The 26,203-nt window shown below is 41.5% G+C and overlaps 1 protein-coding gene across 1 annotated transcript in view; it reads right to left on the bottom strand.

Annotated features, from left to right (window-relative positions):
• The window catches only part of B4GALT5 (beta-1,4-galactosyltransferase 5), a 70,419-nt gene extending 49,911 nt beyond the window's left edge, over positions 1 to 20,508 (bottom strand). The window contains exon 1 of the mRNA XM_081150174.1: positions 20,174 to 20,508. Within this exon, the coding sequence (XP_081006300.1) occupies positions 20,174 to 20,288 (115 nt within the window). The 5' untranslated portion in view covers positions 20,289 to 20,508. The remainder of the gene's footprint in view (positions 1 to 20,173) is intronic.
• Positions 20,509 to 26,203: the final 5,695 nt, after the last annotated feature.

Genomic DNA, 26,203 nt, shown 5'->3' with positions numbered 1-26,203 from the left:
GAAAGTGTCTGGGCAAAATGGTGTTTGTGTATCCACGGATCTTCTATGCAGAAAGGAACACATTATGGCAATTAATACAAGGTTTATGCCATCTGGTGATTTCCAGGGCAGTACAATAATGACAAAAATAATCTTTGCACTCAATAAGAAAGAAACTGAGAGATCCTTAACATAGTAAAGATGAAGAATCCAACAATTACTAGTTCTCTCTTGAGCAATCTCAAAATTAAAATGATCATGGCAGTGTCAGATTCAAATGACGCCATTTCTGCCCAATAACTGCAACTAGAACCTTAAAGGTACTAATTTATAACATTCTCTTAACCAACATTTTATTATTAAAAATTTCAAACATACAGCAAAGTTGAAAGAATTTTAGTGAACACCCATATACTCAGCATCTTGAATCTACTCTTAACTTTCTTATCGCAAATATATCCATCTATTCATCAATTCATCCTATTTTTTCATGAATTTCCAAGTAAATTGCAGAGATCGGTATACGGTCCTCTAAGTACTTTAGCATGCACATCATTAATAAGAGATCAATATTTGCATAAAATTTTCACTTTTTGGTGTAAAATTTCATAAAATGAATAAGTGTACATTTGCCGAGTTTTGACAATTGCACAAACCTGTGTAACCCAAAACGCTGTCAAGATCAGAAACATTCCTAAAACCCCTGAAATTTTCCTCTAGCCCCCTTCCCAGTCAATCCCCTGCTCATTTCCCCCTCCCAGAACAAGTGCTATTTTTAACCCACTATTTTTCAGAACTGAATTTTGAACAATCTTTAAGTCTCTGGTGTAAAGAGTCAATCTTAGAAAAATAATGAAGAATCTTCACCTTTGGATTTCAATTTTATCTGTAACTTATATTCCCTGAATATATGGTTTTCCTTTCTGCATATGACCAAACCAAATCTTTCTTGGCAAGAATAGGTTGTTCTCTCTGCTGTAAACTGTAGTTAAATACTTTACCTGGTAACCAGTTAATTTAACATAAATTAGCAGATTATGCCTGTACACTGGTCCTAGAATATTACATAACAGATAAGAGCTTCAAGTGACCAAAACTGGGCTTGTTGAACCAGGCAAAACTTCCTTGTGGATCAAGTAATTTATTATTTTCATTTCTGAGACTACCTATTGATAGGAAAATATGAGTCATTCTGATAAAAACAAAGGTATAGCACAATCAGCTTGCTTTAGATGTTACTACTATAAACACACACACAAAAGAATGTTCTCTGGCATATGGTAAAGTTCACATTCTCTTAAAGCACTGAAAACCTGACAGTCATTTTGCCTCTAGGATATACTTTCAACATTTTAAGTTGCCATATAAAACTGTACATATAATGTGAGCTCAATTATGTTTTTGAAAAATTTCACATACCAAGAAATAGCACCCAAAATGTTAATTGGGAATTAATTGTTTTGGGGTCATGAGATTTTAGGCTGTCTTTATCTTCTTTATGCTTTGCTGTATTTTCAAAATTTCATACACTGAGTATATTACATTGAGAACCCAAAATAAATAAAAACTACTGTGGAAAAAACACAAAACCCTAGTTGTACCAGTCCTGTAATGATCCCCATCACACTCTGATTAAGGAGCTTCAATGCCCTTTGTACCAGTTTTAATCTTGCTGCTCACCCCAAAGGTACATATAACCTGGCTTTTCCAGCAACAAAACCCCCGACATTCCATTTATCCCATGTTTGTAAGGACAGCAGAGAGTAATGCAACTGTTTGAAACCAAGCCCCCTAGAATCATGCTTTCTCACTATCTTTGGTGTAATCCCATCTGCCGAGTTTCTTTTTTAACTTATTCACTGTAGTCTGCATTACAAAAACAATTAAGTACGTTGAGTGTGCTTTTTCTACTTATACATAAACCTCTCTCTGCCTCACACCCAATCAAAAAAAAAAAAAATACTGATGTCATCATATCATCACCCAATGCCACCTTTATGAAAATCCCTGGTTTAATAACTACACTGGGAATCAGTTCTAGTCTTGACATTGTCTGGGAGACTGAGTAAACCCTTCACCATCTCTAAGTTTCCATTTCTCCACATGTAAAGTACAGAAGATGTTCCAGTAATCTTGAATATCCTCCCCTACTCTTTTATATTATAATTCTTCAAGATCCTGTTATGCTCTATATATGTGAATTAGTCACCAAAACACACCTAAGATTAGTCTCCCAACAGGCAGAATATCAATCACAGGAGCAGCTAACATTTATGAGATATGCTCACCACTGCCAGGGACCTTGCTAAGCACTTCACTATGAAGTAGGAATTATTATCATCCCATGAAGAAATGGATGCAGGAACAGAATGGCTCAGTAACTTGCCCAGAGTTACAAATTGCAGAGCTGGTACATAAGCTCCGAAGGTGTGACTCCAGAGCTCATTGAGATTTATATCTCCCAGGTGCAGGCAAATTCTCTTTGTCTAAACAAAGCACAACACAGATGACGGACAGAAAGCAAGCAAGCTAGCTTTCTACACCTCTGATACATAGAAGTCTGAGAACTGAGTATAGATACACTTACTATTCTCACAATTATACATCATCAAGAAACAAGCTTACTTTCCTCACCACTTTCAAAAGCCTGGCTGACAATCAGTGTGTTTATGCTCAGATATAATTAGCTCAGCTCCAGGGTTAGAGTAGTGCAAATGAGGTTATGGTGCCAGTTTGACTCCAAGGCAGGCCTGCAGCTCTGCATAAAGAACAATTCTTTGCCCTACCCGGTTGCTCAGTGGTTAGAGCATTAGCCCATGGACTGAGGGGTCTTGGGTTTGATTCCAGTCAAGGGCATGTAGCTCGGTTGCAGGCTCCATCTCCCACCCGTGTCGGGGAGCGTGTGGGAGGCAATCAATTGATGTGTTTCTCTCCCTTTCTGCCTCTCTCTGAAAAGCAATGGAAAAAATATCCTCTGGTGAGGATTAAAAAAAACACACAACTCTTTGCATAAGGAGTAGGCTGGGGGAAGTTCCCCAATTCCACACAGCTACCTCAAAAATGCCTAACCAGTCACAGGGAAAGTGATGGGTGCAAAACAATGTCTGCACCTAGAAAATACATCAAAACCATACGATGGACACCCGCTTTCAACATGACAAGTAGTCACATCATTCCATTCACACACACACACAAAAAAAAAACAGAACTGGGGCTGATAAAATGAGTAAGCTCAGCAGAAGTCTAGGCTGCTCTTCCTTTAAAAAAAAAAAAAAATATATATATATATATATACACACACACACACATATATACATATATATATATGTATATATGTTTTTATTGATTTTTTTCAGACAGAGAGGAAGGGAGAGGGAGAGAGAGAGAAACATCAATGATGAGAATCATTGATCGGCTGCCTCCTGCACACCCCCTACTGGGGATCGAGCCCACAGCACAGGCCTGTGCCCTGACCAGGAATCAAACCAAGATCTGGATCACAGGTCGATGCTCAACCACTGAGCCACACCGGCTGGGCCGCTCTTCCTTCTTAAAAAGCATCAGACAGCTTAAGTATACCTTAAGACTTTAATTTTCACATTACTTTCCAAAGAGAAGTTAGAAAAGTTCTGATCCTCATACTTAAAAGTGCCCTTTCTGTATAAAGGCAGAAACTGTACTCAGATCAGAAAAAGAAGTGCACTTATCTCGGCTTCACACCTAATACCACTCCTCTGGGCCTAATTCAGTAATATAGTCATTTAAGGGTCAGTATTTCCAGACAGCTAACAGCATCTATTTTTCTTCCTCTAACTGTAACTTTCAAGAATTTCCACTTTCTCTTCTTAAATGAAAAGAAATAAAAAACAGTGAGTGAAAAACTTGATCTAATCAAATGTGTCCTGATCCTCTAGAGGCAGCATAGACTTATTCAAGAGCTTAAGCTCTAGGAAAAGAAAAAAGAAAAAAAAGCAGGCTTGTGTTCAAATTACACCCCTTACAAGTTATGTGACCTTGAACAAATTATTTAGCTCTACAAGCCTGCTTTCCTCATCTGTAAAACACTACATCTCGGGGCTAGGGTGTTAATTAATAGGAAAACGCACACAAAACACCTATAGAAAGGGTTCAACAAATGGAGGCAGCACCTGCTGTCACTGCCATGTTGGGAGACAGGAAGATGGACTAAAGAGCTAGAAGAAGGGGAGAGCAAAAATGGAAACTACTGACCAGGGTTAGTCACTTCCGGGAAACAGGATTTCTCAAACACCACCGTCTTTAAGTCAGAGGAAAGACTGAAGAGGAAGAGAAGACTCACCATCATGATGTGGGCTAAATGTTTCACTGTTACCCTCTGGTTAGCGAAAAATGTGCAGTCTATAGGAAGAAATCAAGATTATTCTGTGCATCAAGAGACACAGAAACAGTCTAAAAGGTGAAACGGTGAGTTTCAGAAAGCGAAACTAGGTGACATGGTCAGGAATAATCCCCTTCTCCAAAAAAAAAGAAATGTTCTCATCAAGAAGTTTTATAAAGCCCCTTTCCCTTCCCCTTTTCTTCCAAGAACAATTGAGTCATTAGGTGGGGCTGGGTGTCTATGCCATGGGCAGCCACGGGAGACCCAATGGGCCACAGCAGGATGAGGAAGGCTGCCCTGCGTGAGGCGTCGTAGCCAGAAAGAGGAGAGCGGCCAGCCGGGAAGGGGGGGTGCCGGAATGGGGCACCAGAGTGCAGGCAGGGCTCAGAGGAATGTCCACACAGGGAAGGAGCAGCCTGATGCAGGGGGTCAGAGCCCATGGGGCACAGAGGGCACACATGCTGGTAGATGGCCTGGCGCAGGGCAAGGGAGCTCAAGAGGGGTAAGAAGAAAAAAGGACAGCCCAGCAAAGAGAACTGAACTATGTTTGGGGTGAGAGGGATCTCCGAAAGGGACTGGGAAATGGGCGCATGGCTACCTACATACAAGGGATTGAGCAAATATATTAAGGAAAATGAGTTAGGATTCTCACTGTCAAAGAGGAGCTACAAATATGGAAAGGAAGAAAACTAGAATGAACCCCGAGGTGTAGGATTTAAATCACAGGGATATGTATATGCAAAACTAAATATAGATGCCAGTGTGTGCATGGGTATGCATACATATATCCCATAGCGCTATACATTGAGATGGCCTAGACGTCACAACACTCCAATAGCGATGAGCGCGCCCGGCACCTGGATCTTGACTTCTAAATACCCCTTCTGCACTGAAAAGAATGCGTTCTTTGGAGAAATAGGCAACTCTAGGTCTGGGATAGGAAAGTACAAAATGTGCCCAGGACACCTTGTTAGGCCAGGAAGTAATAAGGAAGTGTTCAAGAAGGATGGGCATGTGTAAAATGGACAGATGTCAGCTGGCTGGTGTGGCTCAGTGGTTGAGCATAGAGCCATGAACGAAGAGCTCATGGGTTCGATTCCCAGCCAGGGCACGCGTCCGGGTTATGGGCTCGATCCCCAGTAGGGGGCATGCAGGAGGCAGCCACATGACGTTTCTCTCTTATCGATGTTTCTATCTCTTTACTGCTCTCCCTTCCTCTCTCTCTAAAATCAATAAAAACATATTTTTTTAAAAAATTAAAAAGGACAGATATCAGGGCAAAGGGGTTCCCATTGGCCTAATCAGGACAACTGAGCATGTACAAAAATAATGATAGTAACATTAAAGTCACAAGCCTATGGTGATAAAAATAAGTAAACTTTAAAAATTAAAAAGCATGGGTCCATACTAATAGATATATACACATTATAGTGGGAAAACCGGGCAAAAATTACCAGACTGGAAAAAAATAATCACTAAGCACAAATAGGTTTCAAGAAAGCCTTTATTTCTACATTGTAGAATCCAATCAAAAGAGTAGATCAAATATTATACTTTCATATTAAATTAGCCACACTGCTATAACATTTAAAGAAATTTGAAATTCTTCTATTTAATTTTATTAATAGTATTTAGGAATGAGATTAAATCAACTTGTCACCAAAGGGGCTAGAATTTCCCATCAAGTTTTTCATATATTGATAAACACAGCAAGTATATTTTCTTTATAGCTTTCCTTTCAAGAATTTCTTGCCAAAAATAATCTTATATCAAGGCACTATGTGGAATTATAGTGGGGAAACACAGAACCAACCAGGAAAAGATGTTATAGCAAAAAGATTGTAAAAGTTATCCTAGCACGAACACAGCATTTACTAAATTGCTATTACCCTTCAAAAATCAGTTCTCTTGGCCTAGCACTTCCTAAGGTGCAAATTTTTCAAGTATCTGTGTGTGTATAAAGATGAGACAAAAACAAAAAAATGAAAATACTTGTGATGAAAAGATGATTATAAATAAATTAATTTCTTTTATCATTCTTAAAGTTGATTTAATAGTTTTAAAATATTGTTCAATAGAACAACGGTGGTAACATTTGCTAGATCCCAATTAAACATGATTCTGGGATATGTCTGATGATACAAGCTTACATAAATAATCTGTGTTTACTCAAGTATCACAATGAAAAGAGTCAGTTTTTCACACATACAATACACAACTTGAAACTATAACTTCAATCTATGCAGAATGTCTTACTATTTTAATATCTGAACTATTAAATCAATAGAACTAACAATACCCAAATTAAACTGGTAGTGGTGTTTAATTTGCAGCTACTGGGGAATGTTACTAAACACACACCACAAAATCTGTTCCAAAACAAGACCTAAAAGAATTATTTTTGCCATTCTTTCCATTGCAAGCTTCCCGCTTGGCTTTGGTCAAACTGGCGTGAATAGCTACAGAAATTAGCAATATATTCTCAGAAAAAAGGGCCAAGGAAACCAAAAGAACACAGGTGGTACACACGTTAGCAATAATCCTCTACTCCCAGGGCACCTCAGAGCCTTCAGCATCCCCAGCCATAGCACCTGCTCCTCCAGCTCAGCACAGCCTTGGCAATACCACCACAGCATGGGAGGACTTCTCCTTTGCAAACATGCTGACCCTTGTTCTTCCAGATCTAAATTTTCAGAGTTCAAATGAAGGACGGGGTAATGGAAAAAATTAAACTTGTTGTAATTAACTGCTTCAACCCTGCTCTACCACAACCAGTTCATCAGAGCTAACACAGTAGGAAGTTTCCTTCCTTGCCCTTCTCTCTCTATTCCAATTTAGCACTGTGACTAAGAAACTGTAAACGGTTTATCTGCTGAATATCTATCTATCTAGTACCAAGACTTGCAAACATCTGACAAATATTCTCTTCTTTAAACCTCACAGTAGCCCTAGCCAGGTAGCTCAGTTGGTTAAACCATCATTCAGATAAGACAAGGTTGTGGGTTCAATCCCCAGTCAGGTCACATACAAGAATCAACCGATTAGTGTGTGAATGGGTGAAACAATGGGTTGATTTTTTTTTTCTTTCTCTCTCTCTCCACTCTTCCTCTCTCTCTCTCTAAAATCAATCAATAAAACTTTTTTTTTTTTTAAATAAGCCCTCACAGTAATCCTGTGTTGATAGCTGTCTTCTCTCTCTCTTCCTAGGTCGATGCTCAACCACTAAGCCACGCCCAGCTGGGCTTCCCTTTTTATACACTAGGAAACACTCATTCCAATAACTGGATCAAGAAGACATCTGAACAAAAATGAAATCCAATCATCCAAAAGCTTTAAAAATCCAGGTAAAATAGGCAAAGCTTGTACTTTTGTTTTGTTTTACTGTTGTTGTTGTTGTTTGGGGCTGGGGGTCCTTTGGGCCCTATCACCTTTAATTTTTCATAAATATAAAGGTCACATCAAAAAAATTACCTTTGTTCATGGGGGTCCATTATACTATTCATTCTACTTTTGTATATATTTGAAAATTTTCTATAACAAAACAAAATAATTAAGGAAAAACATTATCTTAAACATAAATAAAGCCAACCAAAAAAAGTAGCTCTTACCCCTAGTGACAAATGAAATTCAAATAAATCCAAATCTTTTAATTCACACAAATCTTAAGATTTCTGGATACTTAAAACCAGAATGAAAAAACCAGGCACGCAAGCAAGCTAACAATGAAACAGAATATCAAACCAACACCAAAACCCAAACATTTCACACCCTCCCACTCTCACATTCACACACACACACACACACACACACACACACACACACACACACACACACAGAGTGAAGGATTCCACCTGTCTCTTTCAGATAAAGCCTGCCACTAGTCAAGCTTAAGCTATTACTGAAAAATCTCAGCAATAGAGAAGGTCATTTCCACCTTCCATCCTATAGTATGGAGCACTAGAGACTAGCTACTTATGAATAACAGATTTACTCCTATACCACCCATATAGACTTCCGATTTCAGAAAGTGTTTCTTCCTCATCTATCCTTGAAAGTAGCATAATATAAGACAATTTCTCATTTCCTAGGCAAAAACTCCCTCTCAAAGATAGGCAAGTATATTCAAGAAATAAAGAAATAGCTATTACCATAAATTAGAAAATACCAAAGCCATTAACCTAAATACTTTTGTAATTAAAAATCAGAAACTAGGCTCCTAGCAATGTGTAAAACTTCTTGCATCTGCCCCCATTCTAAATGAGGACTGTTTTCCTAGTTTATCCATCTTCTTAAACTAAATTTCAAGTTTATGTACAAGACAAACCATTAATACAGTCATTTGTGATTTTCAATTTCAAAGCATTATCATATTCATGCTATATAACATAAGATACAAAGCACTTAAAAGGGTTAAAGTCCATGTTGAATCCTAAATAGGTAAAACTTAAAACTCCTACTTGTCATCAAAAACCCATATAACCAAACATCTGACTGCACTGGGCTTAATTAATCTGAAACTATGCTATGAATCATACTTTCAAATATAATTAACATTTTTAGGACCTCAGATTTGCTGCCTCAACTTTACTTCACTGACAACAAAATATTTATTGAGCATCTACTGTGTGCCAAAACAGTGTTCTAGGCACTAGAGCAGGGGTGGGGAACCTTTTTTCTGTCAAGGGCCATTTGGATATTTATAACCATTTGTGAGCCATACAAAATCATCAACTTAAAAATTAGCTATGAAAAAGCTCCTAAATTTATTGAATTTTGAGTCCTGCCTGTGGTTGCCCTGGCAGGGCCAGGCCAAATGATTTTGCAGGCCATATGGCCGGACATTCCCCACCCTTGCACTAGAACTACAACAATGAACAAGAGAGACGGGGCTCATGCATTTAACACTGAATTAGAGGTCTGAGGTTGGGCAGGAGTATAGGAGTTAGCCAGTGAAAAAGACAAGGACAGAGCTTAGTCTGTGCTGGAAACCAGGTGAAGGCCCACATGGCTGGAGGGAAAGGAGAGGAGGAGCACAATGAAGCTGAAAAGGGAGGCAGAAGCCAAGGTCACCAACGGCCTTATAAACTACAATAATGAGTTTGAATTGTATCCTAAGAGCAATGAGAGCCACTGAAGGGGAGGAGACAAGATTCATCATATCTGACAAATAAATAGACTGAGCACCTACTAAGTCTAAGTCTTCTAAGTCTAACACTCTTCAAGGTCTAAGGGAAGAGGCCTCAGCATGTAAATGCATCCCTCCTCCATTGGTCCTGAGAGCATCTATTTTAAGAAACTTCAGGTACTGCTCATCAGCATCACGCTCTTCAGGAGATAAACAGCAGAAACATTCCCAATAAATATGAATAGCACCACTACCACTAATCCCTACCAAGAACAGGCACAACCAGTGGGCCCAATGGGGTAAGACATTGAACTATGTCTTTTCAAAAATTTCTTTAAAATTTTTTTGCTGTCTTAAATGTCTACAATTAAAATATATTCACTATTATTCCTGGCAATTAAGGAATGTTAACACCAATTGAATCCCAGATGAACTGACCCTCAACTGAACACATCCACCCGGGAGAATAAAATCACTCAAAACTCTGAACATTTTTTACTAACCTAAAGCTGTGCTCCCTAGCCAAAGAGTTAAAATGTAAGAGAGAGCCCGGGCCAGTGTGGCTCAGTTGGTTGGAGCATCATCCCATGCACCGAAAGGTCATGGGTTCAATTCCCAGTCAGGGCACATACCCAGGTTTCAGGTTTGATCCCCAGCCAAGGCACGTATGGGAGGCAACCAATCCATCTCTCTCTCAAATTGATGTTTCTCTCTCTCTCTCTGCCTCTCCCTTCTTCTCTCTCTAAAATTCATTTAAAAAAAAATATCCTTGGGTGAGGATTTTAAAAAAAGTAACAGATATGATTTAGGCTTCATTCATCACTGTAGGGATGTAACATGTAGAGATTAATGAAATTAGCTCTGAGAAAATAGCCAAATCAGGCAAATGTATAGCCAAGTTGTAATTTTTTTCTTTTATCACAGGCCCCAAAATATAAAAAATTTGTAAGTACCTGCCTGTCTTTAATCACTACATTATCACTCACGTTTAGATAAATACTTTTGAAGTTCCGCTGATACCAAAAAAAAAAATTGCCAAATTTTATCAGGAGAGTTGCAGGAGCCAGCAGGTTTTACATGTTAGATTTTTCTGTTTCCTCATTCTTTAGCACTTTCTTCATTCTCTGATAATGTTTTGAAGGAAATAGGGAAAAATAACCCTGTGCTCACATCACACACCTACATACCTCCCAGTCATCCAGGGACCATCCTAGCAGCCCATTTCTCATCACCACCTGCCATCTTGTGCCTGTGTCATGGACTGGGAAGGCATGGGGAAACGAAGGCTCTGGTGAATAAAGAATTATCAACTGGTGTTCAAAGAATCAGAAGAAAAAAAATATTTAATATACAAATGGCCAATAAACACATGAAAAGATGCTCAACAGTACTGGTCTTTAAGGAAATGCAAAGCAAAACCACAATGAACCATTATTTCACACCTTCAAGGATGCCTATACCTATACTCAAAAGAAAAGAAAAAACAGGAAATAACAAGTGTAGGCCAGTATGTGGACAAACTGGAACTCTCATACATTGCTGTCAGGAATGTAAATTGGTGCCACCACTGTGGAAAAAGCCTAGCAGTTCTGCAAAAAATTAAATAGAATTACCATATGAGCCAGCAATTCCACTCCTAGGTATACACCCAAAAGAACTGAAAACAGGGACTCAAACACATACTTGTACACCAAAATTCATAGCAGCATTATTCACCATAGCCGAAAGGTAGAAACCACTCAAGTGTTCATCAACAGATGAAGACATGCAATGTAATATTATTCAGCCATAAAAAGAATGCAGTTCTGACATATGCTAACGCTACCATATAAATGAACCTTGAAACTATCATGCTAAGTGGAATAAGCCAGACATAAAAGGACAAATATTATATGATTCACTTATATGAAGTATCCAGAAAAGGCAAATTCATAGAGACAGAAACTAGGTTGAGGGGGTGGGAGGGGTTACTGCTTAATGGTAACAGAGTTAGGGTAATGAAAATAGTGATGATGGTTGTGTTACATTGTGAATGTAATTAATGCCACTGAATTGCACATTTAAATGATCAAAACACATGGCAAACTTTATGTTTGCACACATGCGCACACAAAAAAAAGCAAGAAAAAACAAAGCATTTCAAAATCAGGATTAATATAGGAAGCATTCTGCCTGGCTGATGTGGCTCAGTGGTTGAGTGTAGACCCATGAACCAAGAGGGTCCCGGTTCCATTCCTGGTCAGGGCACATGCCTGGGTTGTGGGCTCAATCCCCAGTAGGGGGTGTGCAGGAGGCAGCCGATTGATGTCTCTCTCTTATCAATGTTTCTATTTCTCTGTCCTTTTCCCTTCTTCTCTGAAATAAATCAATAAAAACATATATATATATATATATATATATATATATATATATATATATAAAAGCATTCCTTCCCTCAGGGTAAATGCAATCCAACAACGAAGAGGCTGGCGTGCCCTGGCAACAGTGAATTCAGTGTTTTCTTCACTCGCATCACTAAGTATTTAATTGCATATAATGGAGGCCCTATCCTAGGCACAAGGAAATTATAATCCAGAAAACTTCTCTCTATAAATTATAAGCTTTTATTCAAAAGTTAAGAGTAAATTCTTTTACTTAAAATACACAGAATCAAAATAAGTACATTAAGAACCCTAAAAAGCCAGTCTACTATCATCTTTGCCCCAACTTCCTTAAACTGGCAACTTTGTGATTTTTCTAAACTAGAATAAAAGATTTTAACTACACAAACATGACCACAACACATTTAGAAAAACACTATTGTCTGACCTTCCTCAGCCCATGATCTACTGATCAGAAAAAATACACATCACAATCAAGAATATAATTTAGTCTTGGTGCCTAAAAGCATAACTCCTCAAAATGGGGCAATTAGTAGTTCTATGAGGAAAAAATATTCCCGTTTTTCCATCTTTCTAAGTTTAGGGGTGTTGAACACATGAGAATTAGGCAAAAGTTTAAACATCTATTAATCATACTTAGAGGACCACCCGAAGGGTGAAAAAAGTTCCCTTTCTACTGATATTTAAATGTTTTTCAGCTCTTTAATAATAAACAGTTGCACTCACTAGTATACCCTAGATTAATTTAAGTTCTAAAACACAACACTGAGCTTTCCTACAATGTACACTTTCCTGTACCTGATACTACACATTTTTCATCTTCGTAATCAGGCCACTAATTGCCTCAGAGCACTGTTTATAATTGATGACAGTACGTAAGGTACCTCAGAAACAATGACCAGGTTCCCTTCTAGTTGATGCAAAGTACCTGCATATTTCTGTAACCTGGGAAGGGGGAGGAACAATACCTAGAGTCTAATAATTGCTTACTCACTTAACAAAAGAAGGGAGGCAAAGGGGGAATTTGAGAAGAGATAGCACTTTAAATTATTCAGTGTGATTCCCATGCTTGGGAAAACACTGAATTCACGGGATCAGCAGGAGGTATGAATGTTCTCCAGTATAAAGCCACAATATAAAAAGAATTACTGGGTCAAAATGTAATATTCATTTTCATTTAACATCCAGTTACCTAGAGGACTGAGAATAGGGAATGAGTCCAGGACTCTATTTCATGCTTAAAAGCAAAAGTATGAAGCTAGAGGAAAGGACTGATTTATAAGATTAAAACTCAAAAGGATTACCCAGAGGACAAAACGAGGTGAAGATCTTAACATCCAAAAGATATTTCCATAAAATTCTTTTAGTTTTTTCCTTTGACCAAGACAACACAAATTTCTTTTTCCCCCCCTTTCTTTGTCACAACAATTTCAAAGATAGACTTCAGTGTAGAAATCTGTCTTCTTTAAGATTTATGTCTTAAAACAATAGTATTGCAGTATGAACTTGCTATTCACCCCAAAAGTGAAACTGTGAAGTCTGATGATTACACACAAATACTTCACCATTACAGCAGCACTGCAGAATCTATGGCTCAGTATTTCAGTAGAGGTGGGAGACTAAGTGAATGAGAAATCTGAAATCTGAATTTTTAAAAATGGGGTGGCTTTAATAGTGACAGAAGTCACTATTCCTTTTCATAATTCAAGGTTCAACTCACACTTGCTCAGAATCATGTTAATATCAGATGCAAAAGGGACTCTAGAATCTGTCCAATTACTTAAGTTTACAGATGAGAAAACTGAAGTAAAAGTTTATATCTAGTTATTGGTAAAGTCAGACTGTAGCCAAATCCTCCTAACTCTCAGTGTAGTACTAGCATTAGACCAACTGGATATCTGAGGTTATAAATAATAATTACAAATATGGAGCTTTGTGTCAAACTCTGTGTTAAGCCATTATAAATGCATATTCCATTTACTTCTCACAACAACACTCAGAAAGAGAGTATATCCTCTATTTGGCAGATAAGAAAATTGAAAATGATTTGCCCACTCAGGGCTGATTCAAATCTAGGTCAGGCTGATTTCTAAGTTAAAAGTTCAGTCCTATTCTACAGTTCTTATCATGGCCTACAGGATGCTGACCCCTCCTTTACCTTTCTGAACTCATCTCCTACCACTCACTCACCTTTCACTCACAAAATCCAGTCAACCTTCACTCAAGCTCATCCCTGCCTCAGGGCCTTTACATGTACTGAGTGCTCCCCAAACTCACCCCAACCACTCCCCCCAGACCTGTGAGCTCTTCAATCAGCCTTTCCCTAACCACTCAATCTAAAACAGACCCTCAACCCAGCCGGGCGTGGCTCAGCAGTTGAGCGTCGACCTAGGATCCAGGAGACCAGGGTTTGATTCCCGGTCAGGGCACATGCCCGGGTTTCGGGCTGCAGCCAATCAATGACTCTCTCATGATTGATGTTTCTCTCTCTCTCTCTCTCTCTCTCCCTCTCCCTTCCTCTCTCTGAAATCAATAAAGATATATATTAAAACAGACCCTCAGTCACTCTTGCCACTGTCTGAAATTATCTTGTATATTGGCTGTCTCCCCATTAGAATAAAAGCACCACAAGGACAAAAACGTCCAGAAATGTTCCCCCACATTCATTTCTACACTGCCCAATACACAAAAGAGTATCTGACAAGAGGAGGAATTGAAAAAAAACTATCTGCTGAATAAATGCATGAATACCTGTCTGAACCCCATCTCATTATGGGTCAGTATCATACAATTTAGCACTTGATTACATACTACCTTCTATTTTTCTCCAGTTGTTTCCTGTGAGGAATCTTGTCTTTTCAACCATATTGTATCTGCCTCAGGAATATCTTATAATTTTCTGCTTGAGGCAAATTAATGACTCGACATGGGTTTATATGATCATCTATAAAAAAAGCAGTCAACAGACTAGAATTCAATTAACTCCCCTAGTTGGTAACATGATAGGCTCTCATACTGTATTAAATACTGTACTATTGATCCACAGATCTTACATTCCTTTAATATCCTCACAACGTTCCACAAAAATACACACAGTGTGTAAAGAAACACATTCCTTTATGTCGCTAGTATTAGAAACTAAAGAGTAACTGCCCTTTCATTAATAGTACACACAAGCCTCCCTCTTCTCATGATAGCGCCATTAATTTCTTTTAAGCCAACACCCAATCTGTTTGCTTCAGATTATCTTTTATCTTGGCCAGCGTTAACCTCCAGTTTTCTCTCATTTCTTTGACAGGCCTCAGCAGCATCGCATTCCTTACTTATTGCTTGCTAAAGTTTTGCTTGCTTTATATGGTTCGATGTGTTCAACATATCTTCCATGATCTAAAAAACTGTAAAATTAGGGCAAGTAGGTCAGTAGCATTTTGGATCTATGCTTTGGAATTCTTACTCCCTTGAGAACTCTAAAGAGTCATGGCAACACAAAGAGACCTTCCTTCCAGGTGATTTATTGTAGGCTGCTCCCACTGGCCTGTCAAGCATGGGGCAGGAAACTGGACTGGAGCAGAATCATCTACTGGCTTGAGTACTGATGGCCTGGAAAAGTAACTGATACTGTCTGAACGGCTGCTTCCAAAAAGCGTCCAAGTCTAGCAGATTTTCACTGTTAAAGACATTTCAACTCCAAACCCAAAACCTTGTTTCCAACATAGCAAAATTCTGCAAAGAGGACATAAAACATGACCAAAGTCCTGGTCAAAAAGGTGCTGTTCAGATTTATAACTCCAACCTGTTCTCCAAATATGGTTTCCTTCTGAGAAGAATGACATGACACAATACTCGAAGAAAACATGTAAGTGTGCATATGCAGGCAGGCACATATGGAAAGAGGGGGTGTCTTTAACAGGGTGAGGCTTCTTAATTTTCTAAAATAAAATAATCCACATTTCACATTTATTTCATTCCAGAAAAGCTCAGGAACTAAGTGCATTGAGGCATTTAGAGCACATTTTCATGTGAGAAACAATGAGAAACAGCTATTTTCATACAATACTAACCTGGGGGAAATCTGCAATTGTCCTGCAGTTATTAGAAAAAGTTGCATTTGGTTATACAAAACATGTATCTTATCTAAAATCTTAGGACTAGTATTCGTATAGAATGTGGATGAATTCTCAACTTTCTATATGTAAAAACAATTCATTAAAAGTTTGATTATGATGTAGTTCTAGTTTTTCAACCAGCTTTGTTTTTTTGTGCCAAGCAGATCAGAGAATCAAGTGACTTGCTCAAGGTCATCTGGTCAAGTCAGGTTGGATTAGAATTACTGGTTCCTGCTTTCCAAAAGCCAGCCATAAATCAAACTTTTCTTGGAACTAAGCAGGCCAAAACGGAAAAACCATTCCCCATTTCCTTTCCATTATCACAGGACAAAAGAAATATTAGTTTAAATGGTAGAATTGCAATTAATAAAATTTCATCAATGCATAGAGTATTACCTCTAACCATGCACAGGCACCTCTCTCAAAATTGGCAACATTTAACAATTTGCAAAGGTCAGGAACCTCTATACAACCTTCCCATGTGATGGCATCATAAACTCATGAAGATGTTTTTAAATCAACACTTCATATGTACATCTATAAATAGTTCATGTATCTCCTAAAAGACCTGGTCAGACTGGAATGTGGAAGTACTCTGAGCTCTTAGGTCTTTTCTAAGGTAAAGGATCATAAATAAGTTCAAAGTTTTCTTCAGAACCCTGAAAGGAACAGGGATATTTCAACAGTGTATGTAAAATAAGTGATTAAATAAACAAGAATCACTCAGGCTGTGGGGCACAGAGAACTCGAGGAAAGAGGCATTTTTATCACCCTATCACCTTCCTCTTCCTTTTTCAAATCCACCACTTCCATCACACTTCCTGCACCATCCTTTTCATTTCTACTTTTAAACTGCTGATATAAAACATTACTTTTGAATTAACAAAAACATAATGTCCAATGAAGCCATATTAAAAAAATACTAATTGGATTGGGATAGGGATATTAAAGTAGCTAAGAGTCCTCTGTATTTGTTACAAATCTATTATAGTCATATTTAGTAATTTTCCTCACACCCAATCTCCTAGGTCAAACAGTACATCCTCCCATTTCAGATGACCCTCAAGTCCAGGAAAATTTCCCTTTGCTTTGAAACTATGAGTCATTGACATTAAGAGTTAGCATTAGATCTCAAAAGTATTAAGTTAATGGCTAGGCTGAAACCGTGGCTGGGTTATACTATATGAACAACTTTAAAACTTTTATAACCAACATGATTTTTTTTCATCTCAAATTCAAGTCTACCTATTTCTGAATACAGTTGTAACACACTCTTGGAGTGATAGTTTCTCTTTAGCCCTTGAGCAAAATGTGGCCACAGGGTATATAAAGCAAATCAAAAGAGAGGACTGGAAAAAATTAAACCTGGAAGGAAATACAAGTCTGACACTTTCCATTATGCCAGAAAACAATTGTCATTACTTGGAAATGTATTAGGTTGAACCATACCAAACCGCCATTATATAAAACTGTATTTTCCCTGCAAACACAGAAATTTCATAGGGTTTGACCTAATATTATTTTCTAAGCTCATTTTAATAATTATCTCAAATAAGGTCTTCATATCCCAAAGCACATAAACCTTTTAGTTTTTTAGACTGCCTTAACCTTTTGAAAAGATTTGCGATGCCACTGTCCAAACCTGGTCATTTGAAAAATTAAGCTCATTAACAGGAAAGCCTAGTCAAAACCACCAAATTGGCTGAATCTAACCAACCATGCTTTCATGAACCCTAACACCACTCCACATCCTCTCTCACTAACAGAATATAAGTCCTAAGAAGATCTGCCTTTTAGAAGACTTATATTTAAGGAGATACAATGGAAAATTTAAGTGCTTTGCAGCCTTTTCAGTGATAAGTGATATAGGAATCTAAGCATGGTAAAAGCCCATCACTTTTCACTGGGGTTCCAATGACCTAAAAATCTACCACTGAGGAATTTTAATTAAGTTGATAAGTTCCATTTCTGTTGGAGAATTTGGCTTCTAATCCTTGTAATCAGAAGGGTGATTACAATCCCAGAGGGATATATTTTTCCATTTAGATATGCCTGATTTATGCACCCACAGCAGAAATAACCTGTCACTTTCACAAAAGGGGTTATGGCTCCAAGGCTGCCTCTAGGTCCAAATCCATCATTTCACACCCATTTTTATCAGAGTCTAATATCCAATATGCTAACGGGCTCTTCTCAATTAATTCTACTAATTACTCAACCTGTTCTTCTTTTTTTTTCATTTACCTTTATTGTTGAAAGTATTACAGATGTCCTCTTTTTCCCCCCACTGACCCCCTCGACCCTGTTCCCGCCCCCTCCCCTCCCTCAACCTGTTCTTGTTCTGCCAAAATTCCTATCTACTGATCCATCAGGCCATATACTCTGGCTACTGGACACCTCACAAACCTAGGGCAATCTGATGTTGCCTGTTCTATCTTCCTAGACCCAGTTATAGTACAAACCATCAATACTAACCATCAAGTGAAATATACTCTTTAACAAAATCAGGAGAGACTATCCTGCCCTATCTAGAAATTTCTCTATTCAGCTAGTTCAGAATGCACTAGTCACCACTACAATCCCACAAGGTATTTCTCTATAGTTAATTAAACCATCAGCCTTTTCCTAACATCCAAATAATCCAGACTTTTTCTAGCAGAATTTACTCTCCTTACCCTGCCCTCAACATCATCCCCTGATCATTTTTCAACCTAAACTGAGGTTTTCTCTAGAGCTCCATGGTGACACCAAGTCAGGCAAATACATTCCTGAAACCTCCCATCTACTCCTTTTTTTACTAAAGTTTTTGTCCGTGTATGTGTTTTTTATGAAAACTATGCATCAGGTATAGTGATAAGCGTTTTAAAAGGAAATTTATCTACTTCCATCCTTAAAACTTTATGAGGTTAGGAATAGTACCCCATTTTACAGAGGAGAAAAGCTGAGGTTTAATAACTAACCCAAGGTCATACAGGGCAGGGACTCAAATCCAAGTCTGACCTCAACGTCCTCTGACCTTAACACTCCCTATACAGTTCCTCCTAATCCCTCCTCACGTCCTAGACGTCTGCTCCGTCGTCTTATGAAGTCTTGGGCAGAGGGGTTCCGTTTCTCCAGGGGCTGTCCTTCCTTTAAAGGACGTGCCTTTGAGCAGAATGAGTACCCAACCCATCTTGTCTCCACTCCCCTCCCTCCCACCTGACACCATCTACGCGAGGCCTTTATCACATCTCCCCCAGGGCCAATTTAAATGTTCCCTCTGACCCCAGAGCAGGCACCGGAGAATACAGAAGGGCCACCTTCTCTACCCTCAAGGCTCGGAGAGGGCAGAAGTGAAAGAAAAAGGAAGCGCTGGGGCAGCATCTTAAGCCTTCATTCAGGAAGAAACTGGCAGGGGGCGGGAGAAGGGGGTGGGGGCTTGAGACGAACGGGGGGGGGTGCGTAAGGTGGGGGTGACAAGAGTGTGCCCTTGGGGGTAGGCCGGGCGGGGGTGGGGCAGAGACGGGGAAATGGCTCGGACGCTCACGGGGTTAGTAGAGCGAACGGGGAGCGGACCTCCGTACGGGGGAGGGGTGCGCTGCGCGAGCAAAGGGATCCAGCCGCTCGGGAGAGAATGGATGTGTCGGGGAGGAGGACCTGAGGTGGATGTAACGGGGGGACGCGGAGGGAAGAAAGGGTAGGGATGACGAGAGGGAAACGGTGGAGTGACCGCGGAGGCGGGAGGGGGAGGATGGATGGCAACCGGGAAGGTGGGGCGCCTCCAGACCCGGCTCTCGCCGCTCGGCCAGGACCCGCGGGCGGGCGGGCGAGGTTGGGGTGCGCGGAATGCCGGGAACGGGGGCTTGAGGAGACCCCGGGGGAGGAGGAGCGGCACTAATCGAACCGAGAAGCGGGAAGAGAGGGTTCCAGGGAGGTAAGGACGGGAAAGGGGGTGTCCCGGCGCGAAGGAGGGGTGTGTGAAAGCAGGTCGCGTTCGCGAGAGGATGGGGTTAGGAGGGCAGGAGGCTGGCTTGGGGCGGGGGGGGAGTTCCGGAGCCCGTCCGAGCGCAGAGAGCGGGAATGTCCTGGCGTCTCCCGAGGGTCAGGCCGGGGTCCCAGCAGCTTCTGAGGGCCAGGCTCGGGGTCGCCTCCGGGCCGGCGTCCCCTCAGGGCAGGGCGGGGGTTCCCGGAGTCCCCTCGTGGCCAGAGCGGCAGTCCCCCCCCGGGCCCCAGGCCCCCTTCCTACCTATGCCGGGCGCCACATAGACGAAGTAGAGCAGCGAGGACGAGAGCGAGAAGAAGAAGAGCGCGGCGATCAGCGAGCGGCGCGGCAGCCGCAGCAGCCCCCGGCGGACGCGCATGCTGCAGCCGGGCGGCCGCTCGAGGGCCGGGCCGGGCCTGCTCCCGCCGCTTCCCGTCCACCGCCGCCTCGGCCTCCGCCTCCGCCGCCGCCTGGGCCTCGGCCACCACCTCCCGGGTCTCGCCGGCCGCCGCCTCGCCGCTCCCAGCCGCCGGCCGCCGCGGGCCGGGACACATGAAGCAAGCGAGGGCCCGAGCGGCCCGGAGCGAGCGCAGCGGCGGGGCGGGGCGGGGCGGGGCGGGGCGGGGCGGGAGGGCGGGCGGCGGGGGGCGGGCCGGGGCGGGGCGGGGCCAGTGCCGCCGGGCACCGTAGCAAAAGACCCGCGCGCGCGCGCTCGCCGCTCGGCCCTGGCGGCAGCTCGGCGCCAGCAGGGAACGTCGCCAAATGGCTACAACCCCTCTCCCGGCGCGGCCACCGCCCAGGCTTTCGGGGAGCGTCGCTCAAGTGCCCGTAGGCTTTGCGCTTTGGCACCCCTGCACCCGGGAGCCAAGGGGCGGTCTGCAATGTCGAAGCGGCTGGTCGCCAAGTGCGGCACGAGATCTGGAGCTAAGTATTCATTCATTCACCCAGTTCACTCATTCATTCAATTACCATGTATGGGACGCCGGACATATGCCAGACACCGATCTTGATGCTGGGGAGACTTCAAAGAACAAAACAGACAGAATCTGTGTCTTCTTGGAACCTACATTCAAATGAGAGGAGAAAAAGAAACATCAATTCGTAATATCTGGTACTGATAAGTGATACGAACGCAAGAAAACAGGAGAACATGTTGGAGGCAAGCCAGTGGGGTCAAGAAAGGCCAAAATGAACAGATGACATGAACTGAAACATTAAAAAGTGAATAGCAGATGCAAAGGCCTGAGGTTAAAAAGCCTGATTTGTCCCCAGATTGACTCCAGTAAGATAGGGAGAGAAGCAGGGATGAGGCTGGAACTCTATGCAGATTCCACATCCCGCAAAATCGTGAGTTTGTGATGATAACAGTTATCAATGTGAAGACATATGTTGAGAGATACTGGGTTTTATTTATCTCATTATATCCCCCCAACATCCCTGAGATATGTACTCTTATTATTCCTATTGTCAAAAAAAAGAAGAAACAGACTCCTAGAGGGAGGAGCAATTCACCTTAAAGGGCTCAAATTAAAATTGACCTATCTCCCAAGGCAGATCCTTGACCACTAGGTCGTAACTGCCTGCGTATTCCATCTGGCCCCTAATTTCCATCCTGCACGCAAATTGGTATCCTACTCCATAGGAAAGTGTGAGACTATATTCAAAACATTGCTTTTCTCGATCAGGCCAGGCCAGATCTCAAAGGCAGAGCAGTCCCTAGAGACTAATGGCCAGGGCCAGTAGAACCAGCCCCAGCTTCAAGAAGCTGCCAGAATTGAGGCAAGAGCTCCCTGAACCTGGGGGCACTGTCTTGGAATGCCAGAAGCAGTCAGGAGGAGAGGGGATTTTGCAGGGATTCTGTGAGAACCAACAATAGTCTGCTTTATATTCCTAAAGATGACATACTTTTCAGTGTTCCTTTGATCCTTTAACTGAGGACTCTAGAACCAGACTGCCCAGGTTCTCTGACTCCCAGCCCTTCCATTCTTAACCTGAGTGACCTTAGGCAGGTTACTTAACCTCACTGTGCCTCTCAGTAAAATGGGAGATGTTATTAGTTAACAACTGCATCAGGTTGTTGTGAGGATTTGAGTAATATCTGCAAAGTCCGGTGCGTGTAGTAAACACACATAGCTCTCACCAGCTCCATCAACCCTGGAAAATGAGATGGGAGAGAAGAGGCTTAAGTGACAAAAAAGAAAAGCAGAGGATTTTGACGCAGACGGATGTGGGTTCAAATCTTGGCCTGACGTCAACTAGCTGTGTGACCTTAAGTAAATCACAAACCCCTCTGAGTTTCTATTTGGTTTCTGTGAAGTGGTGTGGAATAAGTGAGATAGCAGAGGTGAGGCCCTAGGCCAAAAACAAGCTGACCTGAAACTACCTTTTGTTTGGCCCACACATCAGCCTCTGTCCTACCATGTCTTCAATAAACATTTTCAAACATACAGAAAACTTGAAACAATAGTACAAGGAACATTCTCCATTTGGATTCAACAATTGTTATGATCTTCCAGATTTATCTGTATTTATATATACAAATTTTTTCTGAATTATTGAAAAATAAGTTGCTGCCTTACTGGTACTTTATGTCTCAATACTTCAGCAAAAATCCTAAGAAAAATTGCATTCTCCTGGATAACCACAATAATATTTTCAAACCTATGAAAATGAACAATCATACCATAATATCCTATAAAATATGATTCATTCCCGAATTTCCCCATTTATTTAAAGAATGTCTTTTATAGCTGTTTACTTTTCAATAGTATCAAATCAAGTTTTACACATTGCATTTGGAATGATTTTTAGTATTTGTTTATCTACAATACTCCCTCTGCCTTTTTTTCCCCATCATTTCCCCCAACGCTTAATTTAAAACATTTTGAAACCTACAGGGAAGCTGCAAGAATGGTACCACGAACACCCCTCTAAGCACCTTGCAGTGTTGTTCTGTTTAATTGAACTAGTATTACATCAATTGGACTTCATGTGGGGGGGAGGGGAAGACTCTTCACTGCTACCTCACACTTTCCACAAAACCAATTCAAGGTGAATTGTAACTCTAAATGTGAAATAGGAAGCAAAATATAGCTTTTAGATGAAAACATAGAAGAATAGCTTCATGCCCTCGGAGTAGGTGAAGACTCGTCAGAGGACACAAACACTAACCAAAAGGGAAAAATTTGATAGACTGGTCTACATTCAAATAACAGTTTCTCTTCATCAAAAGACACTATTAAGGGGGAAAAATAGGCTGCACAGTAGGAGAAGATACAGAAATATAGAGAGTTTACATCCAAAATATTATGAAGACAAGAGCAACAATCCAGTAAGGAAAAGGGGAAAAAAGGCAAGCAAAAGATGAATACGGTTCTTATAAAAGAAGAGATCCAAATGGCCAGTAAGCATATGAAAAGATGCTTTCTGGAACAGACTGATTCTCAGAGGGAAGGCAGAGGTGGGTGAGTGGGTGTGTGGGGAAAGATTAACCTAAGATCTTGTATGCATACATGCGTAACCCATGGACACACACAATAGTGTGGTGCAGGGTGGAAAGGATTAGTGGTGGGAAAAGGTGGACATTTGTAATACTGTCAACAATAAAGATAAATTAAAGATGCTTACGTCTTTTGAAAAATGCAAATAAAAACCACACCTCAATACCATCTGTGGGCCGCTGGTTTTGAGAAAGAGAGGGAGCACCTGGACTAAGCCTTAGGGAAGTCCAACTTTGAATGGCAGAATAGAGTGTGACTCTGCCAGGAAAAAGGAGGGAAAGGAAGCAAAGCCAGGAGGCTGGGTGCTCTAGAAGTGGAGGGAAGAGAGGCTTCTTGTGAATAGGCCAAAGGTGGCTCCTCACTGGCCTTGGATGCATTATGTCCTTGGAAGCCCTCACTCCATCACTTCCACATCTGTAAAGTGGCACTCACTGGACTGACTTCCACAGCGTGCCGGGAGGTGAAGAGATCTCAGAGACTTGCATACCTCTGACCACGTTGGGACAGGGAAAAAGATCTGGCCCCTTTGATTCATATAAAATGGGTTCCAATCAGGAAGGGGATGGTGGCGATCTAGCCAACTCAAAACAGCAACCATCCGCTACAGTTGGATTCCCCCACCACCCACCTCTACCATAGCCTAGGTGGGCAAGGAATTCCTCTGTTCCCCTGAGAAAAGAAATGAGGAGGCCTTCCCACATCTGGACTATACACCGCTGACCAATCTCTACTCATGTCCCATCTAAAATAGCAAGGCACTGAAAAAACTCAGTTGTTTTTTAATGAAAGGAGGGGGAAAAGATGTCAGAGGGGGTCCCTACCTCAAATTCTTTCTTCCACACTCCCTTTCCAACTCACTGAAGCCTACATTTATGCATTTGTTCATTTATTCATTTACAAGTCAGTTCTTCAGTCAAACGAGATCACTGCACTTTTATTTCTGCTCAAAAGTTATCTCTAAGAGACCTTTCCTCTAAAATATCTTCCTCTCCCCACCCCAGAACTCTCTATCCCCTTACCCAGCTTTTTTTTTTTCGAAGCACTTTTCATCTTGACATTATTTTATCCATGTATGTTTCTTTGTCCATTTTCTGTCTCCCGTGTCAGAACATTAGTCCATGAGGTCAGGGATTTTGTTTCATTCTCTGCTGTATCTTTGCATCTAGCACAGTGCAGGGGTGACTAAGTGGAGGTTCTCGAAGCCCAGAGACTAGATGAACAGGAAAGTGAGTAACTGGTACAGTGCAATGAGGGCAGGATTCATGTTGCAGGCAGGCAGGGAAGGTGTCTGGTGAGATTCTAGATGGTCTTTGAAGGGGAGGTGAAACAGGCTTGCTCAAGGGCACTGAGAGGAGGCCAGCCTGGCTGGAGCAGCAGGTCCCTCGGAGGAAAAGGAAAAGGGGAGGGGTAAGACAAGGGTGGGGGGGTTGACCCTGTAACTTAGCAGGGGCCCCAGCATCAGAAAGATCTGATGACTAACCAGTCCTGCCTCTTCCTTCCCCTGACTCTGTGATTTGGCAGGTTATTTCACCCCTCTGAACCTCCATTTCCACATCTGTAAAATGGAGATCACACAGTTCCTTTCTCCTGGGGTTGCTGTGAGGATTTGAGATGGTGTCTATAAAGTGTCTGCCATGTAACAGGTACTCAGTCAATGGGAGCTATCACTATTCTTACACTTGTTCCTGTGGGCCATAGGGAGCCCTTAAAGGTTTTAGAGGAGGGGAGTAGCCTAAAGAAAGTGAGTTCTCTGGAGAAATGCCAGGAGAGCACCAGTTGGGCCTGTGTGTCCTGCCCACCCTCTCAAACCCTACTGGAGAAGGTTTCAGCCACCCGCCTTGGGGAAGCCATTGCACAATCCACAAATACTAATAACCAGTAGTGTGATAATATCACTGAGGAATGACTACCTCAGTTCAAACTTCCAGAGGCGGTCAGCAGATAAAGATCATTGACATGAGCATAACTGTTCTCCAGGTCCCAGGAGCCTTACTTAGCATTGAGTGCTTCCAGTGCCAGATATGCCAGGTGGCTGTGCATTGACTATGAGGTTCGTGGTTAAACACCTCCTTGCCGAGGAAACTGATGCTCAGAGCAGAGGTGGATCACTTCCTGCCAGCAGCTTTAAGAAACAGTGTGTCCTTTGCCACTCTTTTCTCTCTGCCACGATAACCATCAATTTTCCACAGAGCAGCTGCCCCAACTGCTGGGTTCTCATCAAACCCCATCTGGCCAGTGATGAACACGTAGCATGAGCAAGAACTAAAACTCGGTTTTAGGCCTCAGATATAGGGGCTGTTTGTCAAGACTGTATAACCTGGCTTATCCTTACTGATCACAAATACACTCTTCTGCAACTTGCTTTCTCTCAACATTATAAGATATCCACAATAAAACATGTAGCTTGAGTTTATTCTTTTTCCCTGCTGTATAGTGTTTCAGCGTATAATTAGGCCACACTTTTTAGAGTCTTTTTTTCCTGATGATGTCTAGTTAGGTTGTATCCAGTATTTTGCTATTAGTGATGCATAGATCCTTAGCCACAATTCAAAAATCTGAAAAATCTGAAACCTAAAAGTTTTTTCATAATTTATTTGGCAGCAAGACCTGGCCTGACCTGAACTTCTTTAGTGACAAAACTGGACCTTGGTAGACAGAAAGCTATCTATACTCTTTTATATATTAATTTCATAGAGAGGAAGGGAGAGATAGAAACATCAATGATGAGAGAGTCATTGATCTGCTGCCTCCTGCATACCCCCCCACCAGGGATCAAGCCTGCAACCTGGGCATG

This window comes from Miniopterus schreibersii (genome assembly GCF_964146895.1).
Source record: "Miniopterus schreibersii genome assembly, chromosome: 10".
Lineage (NCBI taxonomy): Eukaryota > Metazoa > Chordata > Mammalia > Chiroptera > Miniopteridae > Miniopterus > Miniopterus schreibersii.
Note: the sequence above shows the minus strand (reverse complement) of the source record. Positions and strands in the feature narration are given on the sequence as shown.